Genomic DNA, 9,925 nt, shown 5'->3' on the forward strand with positions numbered 1-9,925 from the left:
ATTTATTATATACCTACTATGTGCCAGGCAGTGTCCCAGTTGTCAGGGATGCAAAGATGGCTGAGACACAAGCCCTCCTCTCAAGCATCTCACTGCATCCTGGGCTGAGAGTTATAACAGAGTTAAGAAAACATTCTGACTCCTATGGCTGCAAATGAAATAAACTTCTAACAGACGTGTTTCAATGAAGATGATGATACAAAATATTTACAATGCAATGACCATTAACCCTATAGTGACCAGTCCTCCTGAGCAGCGGCCTACCTGTTGACATGCTCCTCCCAGTCCTCTGGTGGAGGAGGGGCATCTGCATCAGTCCTGGCGAAGATGACATGCCGTTCACACTCATTCATCACGCTGCGTGCCTTCTGATTGTCATAGAGCGGCACAGGGGTTGATGTGACTGTCTCCACATCTATTGGGACGTCTGATTCACTGTAAACAGGTGAGGAAATAGGACCAGGCCACACGTACTTCACACAACACAGGTGTTTAACGATCATCTGGTTGCCAAAAAATGACTCTTTAATATAATCAGCTTGAAAGTATACATAAGCACATTATACCCACAAGAAAATTATGATCCAAAATCATCTTTCCAACACTTGTCTAGATCTCTGCCCTTTGACATGCTGTTATGTGCTGGGGGAACACAAAGTCATTTTAAAATGTGTCCATATAAAAAATGACAGCTATTTTTCTTCAAAAAAAAAAAAAAAAAATTCCATTAGAAAACAGCTGACTGCCTACATGTACTTTCCAATACAGTAACTATAAGCCACATGCAACTGCTAAAATTCATAAAAATTAAGCAGAATTAAAAATTCAGCCACATTTTAAGTGCTCAACAGACATGTGGCTAGCAGCTACCATATTAGACAGCACAGATACAGTACGTTTTTCTTATTGCAAAGAGTTCTGTTGGGACTCAGTGCTAGTTTTAAATTATTCACACAAACTTTCCCTTTCATTAGCAAGTCAACTGGTAGCTAATTATATGCTATAAAAGCCTATGATTGTCTAAGACAGATCACCTGGAATGTAGACACCTTAGTTATTTAACTCACTGTATAAGAAGCCTAGAACAGAAACAAACAGAAATGGATATGTGATGGATCTTTCATATTTTAAAATGTTATTAATGAAATCCTACTGCCGTAAGGGTTTTCACTGCACCAAATTAGTCACTCAAAATAATATGCCAATCAAAATGGTCTACTGGCTATCTATCAAACATTGCTTTAACTTTTTGATCCTGATGATGATCTTAATGCATCTATTCCTAATGGCTGGAATAATTACATCATTATGAAATGAAGTGAAATATGTGTGGCTAGATTTGGTGGTGAGTGAAAGAGCTAATTATCTTCTCTGGACCAGACACTGGGCTCAGCATTTAGACTTATATGCCTAAAAGAGAACTCCAGATTTCACCATTCCTAACCTACCCCCTACCGCCCCATCCCCAGTCTTCCTCAACACAAGGTACCACTAAGCTACTCAAGCCAATAATTTGACTCATCCTAATTTCACCTTTTCCTTTAACCCTGGCCTGTGTTCCCAATTCATCACAGAAGGTGCCGTTGGCTCTACCTATGAAATGTGTATCAAGGTCATCCTTTTTCTTCATCTGTACTATTCCCGCCTCTACTCAACCTATCGCGATCTCTGACCCCCACTACTATAATGGTCTCCTAGCAGGTCTTCTATTTCCACTCCTGAACTCTATTCAACAGAAATTCAAAGTGATCTTTTAAAAATATAAACTCAATCTCTAGTTTAAAATCCTTCAATGACTCTTAGTTAGCATCAAATTCCTACATAAGGCAGCCTCCACTAACTTCTTCCCTAGCTCCCACTAACACCCTCACTACAACAATATTCCTGACACAACCACCAACAGAGTCCCTAGAACATGCTAATCCCCACTTTTAGGACCTATATGTGACAATGTATAAAAGGAAATGATTTTCTAAGTGCTGAAATGAGCAAGTCCACAGAATCTCACTTTAAGAAGATACCGTAAGATCTGAACAAAGGAGTTTCAAAGTTAGGAAGAAGCTGGGGCACCTGGGTGGCTCAGTGGGTTGGGGCCTCTGCCTTCAACTCAGGTCGTGATCCCAGGGTTCTGGGATGGAGCCTCAGGCTCTCTGCTCAGCAGGGAGCCTGCTTCCCTTTCTCTCTCCCTGCTTGCCTCTCTGCCTACTTGTGATCTCTGTCAAATAAATAAATAAAATCTTAAAAAAAAAAAAAAAAAGTTAGCAAGAAGCTTTAAAGGAGCTCTTAGGAGTTATGCCCCAGGCCAGAGGCATCAAGATTGTCCTTAAAGGTCATAATCCCCACCCTGTTACAACTAAAACATCCAACAAAATGCTGCCCTCACTGGGAAAGGAAATAAAACCCCCTATTATATTCATGTTTAAACACACATCATGGTACCTCTAGCTCATTAAGGCTCAATGAGAGATGCAAAGAAACAAAATACAAGATCTCTATTCAACAAACCTAAAACCTGTCCTAGAGGAAAGATCAGACATTTGATTAGATTAAAACAAACAACAAACAAAAATCTCTTCCCTCCCTAAAAAAAGTTTACAAAATTAAGGGTATGATGCGATCATCAAAATAGAATATATCGGGCGCCTGGGTGGCTCAGTGGGTTAAGCCGCTGCCTTCAGCTCAGGTCATGATCTCAGGGTCCTGGGATCGAGTCCCGCATCGGGCTCTCTGCTCAGCAGGGAGCCTGCTTCCTCCTCTCTCTCTCTCTGCCTGCCTCTCTGCCTACTTGTAATCTCTCTCTGTCAAATAAATAAATAAATCTTAAAAAAAAAAAATAGAATATATCAACCAATCCTGATACAAAATTAGCATACCTTAAAGCTCAAAAGAACTACTAAACAAGTTTATTTAGGCCAAATGTAATTATATCACATATTACATAGTAAGTTTATGAAAAAATTCCTTCCCCTATAATGTAGGCCAGTTGAAAATACAATTAGACCTAGGAATGGTTTATATCAACCCATGGGTGACAAACTAAGAGAGAAAGCAAGGTAGAATATGTCTTGCAATATGCTTCTAAACGTTACTGCGTGAAGCCAGGAAAAGGAAATCACATTACCTCAAATCATCGCCAGTGTTGGAGCAAGCCAGAGCACCAGAGTAAAGGAAATGAGTCTAATCCTGAGAGGCAATTTTTAAAAATCAATTCTTTTTTCATCACCAGCTAAAGAATCCTCTTTCCACACAAGTCCTATTAACTATGTGGAATATGTTGTCTGCTTTCCTAACTTGTTAGATGTCTCGAACGCAGATGTCAACATATAGGTGGGATAACCTCACACTGCTTAACAGAGATGCCGAAAGTAAATATCCCAGGCCCCCATACAATCTCCCACAATAAAATCCTTTCTAATCCCCACACTTGATTACTGTGCAGTTAGAGGGCAAGGGCAACCCTTAAGAGAGAAGCCCAAACTCACATGGTACTTTCGTGTTGCCTCCGGGGAGTAACAAAGAGCATGCGTGTGGGGCGAGCACTACTGGCATCTGGGTGGGCACTCCATGGCTTGGCATAGCTATGATCCAGAAAAACCAGGTCCAGCTCCCGCTCGTGCACTGAAAGCTGAAAGAGCAGCGAGGTGCCCATGCGCCGCGCTGAAGTCTGGAAGTCCCTCTCCCCACCCCGGTGGGCCATGTCAGTAGAGGACCAGCAAGTCAGAGAATGGGTATCTGCATGCTAGTCACCTGCAGTAAAAAGTTCCGGTTTAAGTCAATTCAAAGATCTTAATTTCTTCCAACCTAGAATAATATCTAATACGCTTACTTTTGTGACGTTCTATCATTCATAATTGAGTATCCATTACACCGCAGACCCCTGCCCACCATAGGAAGGGCTCCTGAGATCCCACACCACCCCCCAAAAAACGCTACTGACACCAAAGGCTCCTCCATACTCAAGGCCTACAAAAGTTGTTTCCTGGACAGCTGATTGATTCCACTGTTCTTCACAAAGGCCTCACATGGGCACATACAAAACTTGCCTGGCCAGCACCACAAATTCCTATACAGGCAAGGAAGGTTTTGGTAAACAGGAATGACAAACATTCATTCTTCCAAAGCTAAGAGGGTCCCTTGCTCCATTGCTTCACACCATTCCCTAAGAGCGGGAGCACCCCAATAACAGCGCGACGTGGGCCTCTAGGAAGCCCTTTATGACTCTTATGTTAAAAGTTTTGCAACTACTTCTTAATATTCTGGAGTCCTTAAAATGTCCAAATGAGAGCTCCAGCCCAAAGGCTGCAGCAAAATGCTGTTCCAGGAAGCCCCCTCTCCCCGCGCCAGGGTGGGCATTCCCCCGCAAACCGCCCCGTCCTCCACGTACCCCTCCCGAGGTCTCGCCACTGAGCCTTGAAACGCCCATCTAGTAGCAGGGCTTATAATTCGCACTGTACGGACTGAGGCGCCTGCTCAGGGGGAGATGAAGTGACTTGGCCAAGGTCACGGTGAGTTCGTGACGAGGAGGAGCCGCCTCGCACCCGGCTCCCGCCCGCGTCACGGGCCCGGGCCCGACCCGGCTCCCGCGTCACGGCGGCCCAGGTCCGTCCCCGGCCCAACGCGCCCGTCCGACCCCAGCTGCCCTGGCCCCGGACTCCAGCCCCTGATCCCCGCATGCCCCGGGAGTCCCGAATCCCTCCCCGAGACCCCCGCTCGCCCCGACCCGGGCCACGACCCGTCGGACCCGCCACCGCGCCGGGGCCGGCCTTCCCTCACCCGCAATCGCCCGGCCGCGCGCTCGGCCCGGGCCGGATCCCTGCGCGCGTGCGCGTTACCGCCTCCACGCCCGGTGCCCCGCAAAACGCGGAAGCGGATTATCTCCTGTGGAGGGCGGTGAGCGGCAAAACCCGGAAAGGGTGTGGCTGCGACCACAAAGGCAGGAGGAGGAGCGACAGGAGAGTAGAAAGTCAGCATTAAGTCCAGAGTTGAGATCACCGTGCTGCTGCTGAGGAGTTTAAGGAGGCAGCACAGCTCAAGGTTGAGATCGGACTTGGCGGGTTGGAGTTTCTGCTCCAACGCATAACTCCACGGCTTTATGACCCCAGCGAGATCTCAGCGTCCACCCCGCATCTCTAAATGTGCCAATACTTCACCGGGCGGCTGAGAGAATGAAATGGATAATTCTGGGACCTGATGGGAGCACGAATAGATCTCAGGATGGTCATTACCATGAGGGACCCCCAGAGTGTCCTACAAGAAGAAAGATGTACCACAAAGGGACTGAGTTGCTCTCATGAAGGGGGAGTCACCTAAGGTTGGTCTGTGAAGGACCAGGCCATTACAGAGGGATTGGAAAGGTTAGTAAGGACCCAGATAGGGATAGCCAATAGGCCAAGTACAACCCTACACCATTTTCTTTGGTCTACCCACTGCTTTCTTAAAATATTAATTACAAACTTTTTTTTTTTTTTTTTTTTTGAGAGAGAGAGAGAGTGTGTGTGCGCACGGGGGCGTGGGGCAGAGGGAGAGGGACAGAATTTTTTTTTTTTTAAACTAACATATAATGTATTATTAGCCCCAGGGGTACAGGTCTGTGAATTCTCAGTCTTACACATTTCACAGCACTTACCATATCACATATCCTCCCCAATGTCCATCACCCAACCACCCTATCCCTACTCCCCCACCCCCAGCAACTCTCAGTTTCTTTCCTGAGATTGAGAGTCTCTCATGGTTTGTCTCCCTCCCAATCCCATCTTGTTTCATTTTTTCCCTCCATACCCCACAAAGTCCCCGCCCTGCCTCTAAAATTCCTCATGTCAGAGAGATCATATGATAATTGTCTTTCTCTGATTGACTTATTTCACTCAGCATAATAGCCTCTAGTTCCATCCACGTGGTTGCAAATGGCAAGATTTCACTCTTGATGTCTGCATAGTATTCCATTGTATGTATATGTGTGTATGTATATATATGTGTGTGTGTACATACACACACATATATATACTACTTCTTCTTTATCCATTCATCTGCTGATGGACATCTAGGTTCTTTCCATAGTTTGGCTATTGTGGACATTGCTGCTAAAAACATTTGGGTGCATGTGCCCCTTCAGATCACTATGTTTGTATCTTTAGGGTAAATACCCGGTAGTGCGATTGCTGGGTTGTAGGGTAGCTCTATTTTCAAATTTTTGATGAATGGCCATAGTGTTTTCCAGAGTGGCTGCACCAGCTTGCATTCCCACCAACAGTGTAGGAGGGTTCCCCTTTCTCTGCATCCTCACCAGCACCTGTCGTTTCCTGACTTGTTAATTTTAGCCATTTTGACTGGTGTGAGGTGGTATCTCATTGTGGTTTTGATTTGTATTTTCCTGATGCCGAGTGATATAGAGCACTTTTTCATGTGTCTGTTGGCCATCTGGATGTCTTCTTTGCAGAAATGTCTGTTCATGTCCTCTGCCCATTTCTTGATTAGATTCTTTGTTCTTTGGGTGTTGAGTTTGATAAAGTCTTTATAGATTTTGGATGCTAGCCCTTTATCTGATATGTCCTTTGCAATTATCTTCTTCCATTCCGTCACTTGTCTTTTGGTTTTGTTGACTGTTTCCTTTGCTGCGCAAGTTTTTGATATTGATGAAGTCCCAATAGTTCATTTTTGCCCTTGTTTCCCTTGCCTTTGGTGGTGTTTCTAGGAAGAAGTTGCTGCGGCTGAGGTCGAAAAATTTGCTGCCTGTGTTCTCTTCAAGGATTTTGATGGATTCCTATCTCACATTGAGTTCTCTCATCCATTTTGAGTCTATTTTTGTATGTAATGTAAGGAAATTGTCCAGCTTCATTCTTCTGCATGTGGCTGTCCAATTTTCCCAACACCATTTGTTGAAGAGACTATCTTTTTTCTATTGGACATTCTTTCTTACTTTGTCAAAGATTAGTTGACCATAGAATTGAGGCTCCATTTCTGGGCTCTCTATTCTGTTCCATTGATCTATGTGTCTGTTTTTGTGCCAGTACCATACTGTCTTGATGATGACAGCTTTGTAATAGAGCCTGAAGTCTGAAATTGTGATGCCACCAACTTTCGTTTTCTTTTTCAACATTCCTTGGCTATTCAGGGTCTTTTCTGGTTCCATATAGATTTTAGGATTATTTGTAGGGAGAGAGAATCTTAAGCAGACTCACAGCTGGGCACAGATACCAGGCAGGGCTTGATCTCAAGACCCTGAGGGCATGACCTGAGCCAAAATCAAGAGTTGGGTACTTAACAGACTGAGCCATCAAGGTTCCCCTAATTGTAAACTTTTTTAAAAAAGATTTTATTTATTATTTATTTATTTATTTGTCAGAGAGAGAGAAAGAGTACGCGCACAAGCAGGTAGAGTGGCAGGCAGAGGTGGAGAGAGAGGCAGGTACGACTGAGCCACCCAAGCATCCCAGCAAACTTTTTTTTTTTTAAGATTTTATTTAAATCTTAAAAGATTTAAAGGATTTAAAAGATCACAAGTAGACAGAGAGAGAGGAGGAAGCAGGCTCCCTGCTGAGCAGAGAGCCTGATGCGAGGCTTGATCCCAGGACCCTGGGATCCTGACCTGAGCCGAAGGCAGAGGCTTTAACCCACTGAGCCACCCAGGCGCCCCTCCTGCAAACATTTTTAAGCTAGGGTGATTTCATGTAAAAACCCAGATTTCTGGACACTCTTAAGAAGTTGGAGGCTGTGGCAGCGTATGACTTCCAGCGTGGTAGGCATGGGGGCTGCCTATCCCCTTACTCTGGCCACCTTCACTAGGCATCCTTGGCCCCCCTGGCATTTGATTCATTACCCAGCCCTATACCACAAACATTCACACACACCCCACCCCCAGGCTAGATGTAACCATCGGTGTTCCTGGGGTGGAAAACAAAATCAAGAGTCAAGTCCAGTCATTCTAGGGTGATTAGTCAGTTGTTTCAACTCATTTTGGTTGCCTCTCAGGGCAGGAGTGAGACAACTGAAATAATGCTGATAGAAGTAGGTGCAGAGACTAGCCCAAAGAAACAAACACAATACTTCAGAGGGCCTGTGCAATGCAACACAGAGTCCCCCGGTGCCCAGAAGAAAGATGGGAGTTTGGGGAGTGGGGAGGCAGAAGAGAGAAAGGAGGTAAACTGGTCATTTCACAATTCTGGACTGCTTCCAACAGGATAGTGAGCCTTTTCTATAGCAGAGATGTCAAACCCTTAGTGCTAGCTTTGCAGGGGTTTTTCCAGTGTCTTGGCAGACGTGATTAATCAATCACAGTCCACTGACCCCAGATGCAACTTCAAAATCATTTTCTCCACACAGGACTCTAGGCTGTCACCACCAATTGATTAGATTTGGCCATCTCCTTTCTAAAATCCCTTTCCTTCCTCTGATATCCTGGAGGATACATCTGGTATTCATTCATTCACAAATATGTCTTCAATTCCTACTATGCAATAAATACTGGCTAGGTCCTGAGGATACAGCTCTGATGAGGCTCGCTTCTTTTTGATCTAATAATTGTTTAATTTATAATTGTGAAAATAAGGGCTAACATTTAGAGAATGCCAAACAAGTTCTAAGGGACATAAATGACCTACTTCATTTAACACTCTGAATGGCTTTACATGGTAGGTTTTATTATATCCAGAGAGGAAAAGTATTTTGCCCAGGGTTACATAGCTAGTAGATATCAAAGGCAGAACTGGAAACCAGTCTGGCTCCAGAACCTAGGCATTTGACTGCTCACAACTCTACGCCCCACCATACCTACTGTGATTAGTTAAAGAGCGAGTTGATGAGCATACAGAACAGTGAGCCAGCCTTGGCTTAGGTGATGGAGTAGATGTGCCTGCGAAGGTGACATATGAAACTGAAACCACGAGGAGAAAGAAGTAACATGGTAGACCCTGAGAGAGAAGATCTCTAGGAGAAGGAATGGTGGGGGTGGGGGGATGTCCTGAGAGACAGAAAGAAGCTTGATAACATTAAAAAAAAAAATAGGAAAAATAGTGTAATTAGGAAACAGTGGGTCAGCAAGTTGAAAGAAGAGAAAGAGACATAAGCCAGAGCCTATAGGGCCCTATATGTCCCAGTATAAATTTTGGTACTGACCATAGATTGCTTATCTTAACTTTCCTGTATTTGGTAAAGAGTAGATCCTCAAAGTCAGGGGCATTAACCTTCTTTGTATCCTTCAGAGAACATAGCCCAGGATATAGGGGGTAGTTTCTGTATTGACTGATTGATGACTGATAGATTAGTTGACTGATACCAGGACACCAAGGCAAGAGACATGGTTCAAGATGAAAAATAAATCTTTGCCACTTCACATCCACTAGGATGGCTAAAAACTCAGTGGTGACACCAAAAACATGGTAAGAGACCCTGGCTGGCTCAGTCAGAAGAGCTTGATCTTGGGATTGTAAATTGAGCCCCATGTTGGGTGTAGAGATTACTAAAAAAATAAAGAAATAAACGTTAAAAAAAAACAGGTATATCACAGAGCTACTGAAGGATGACGAAAGATGTGGTCAGAATTCCAAGATATGCAAGCAAAAGAAAAAACAAAGCAAATCTTAACTTAGAGGAAAACACAAAGTTACAGAAAAAAGGATATGGGGGCACCCAGGTGGCTCAGTTGGTTAAACATCCGACTCTTGGTTTCAGTTCACATTGTGATCTCATGGGTGGTGAGATGGAGCCCCAGGTTGGGCTCCATGCTCAGTGAGGAATCCACTTGAAGATTCTCTCCCTCTGCCCCTCCGCCCACTCACACATGTTTGCTCTCGCTCTCTCTCTCTCAAATAAATAAATTAAAAGAGAGAGAGAGAAAGGATATGAAATTAGAGTATAGTTGACCCTTGAAAAACACGGGGATCAGGGACATCGACCACCCCACTTTGCACAGTCAGAAAATCCATGTATA

At 44.4% G+C, this 9,925-nt stretch overlaps 1 protein-coding gene across 9 annotated transcripts in view; it reads right to left on the reverse strand.

Moving 5' to 3' along the window:
• The window catches only part of KANSL3 (KAT8 regulatory NSL complex subunit 3), a 42,222-nt gene extending 37,347 nt beyond the window's left edge, over positions 1-4,875 (reverse strand). For 3 of the 9 annotated variants that reach the window (XM_045077753.1, XM_004752949.3, XM_045077749.1), the window contains exons 1-3: positions 4,774-4,875; positions 3,483-3,747; positions 265-435 (exon numbers count right to left, since the gene is read on the reverse strand). In XM_045077753.1, the coding sequence (XP_044933688.1) occupies positions 265-435; positions 3,483-3,697 (386 nt within the window). In that variant the 5' untranslated portion in view covers positions 3,698-3,747; positions 4,774-4,875. Of the gene's footprint in view, positions 1-17; positions 105-264; positions 504-3,121; positions 3,184-3,482; positions 3,748-4,384; positions 4,723-4,773 lie in introns of those variants that run through there. The other 6 variants (XM_045077752.1, XM_045077750.1, XM_045077754.1 and 3 more) reach the window with 6 other exon arrangements.
• Between the last annotated feature and the right edge of the window lie 5,050 nt (positions 4,876-9,925).

The sequence above is a fragment of the Mustela putorius genome, unplaced genomic scaffold (assembly GCF_011764305.1).
Source record: "Mustela putorius furo isolate JIRA1106 unplaced genomic scaffold, ASM1176430v1.1 tig00000224_pilon_pilon_pilon, whole genome shotgun sequence".
In the NCBI taxonomy this organism is placed as follows: Eukaryota; Metazoa; Chordata; class Mammalia; order Carnivora; family Mustelidae; genus Mustela; species Mustela putorius.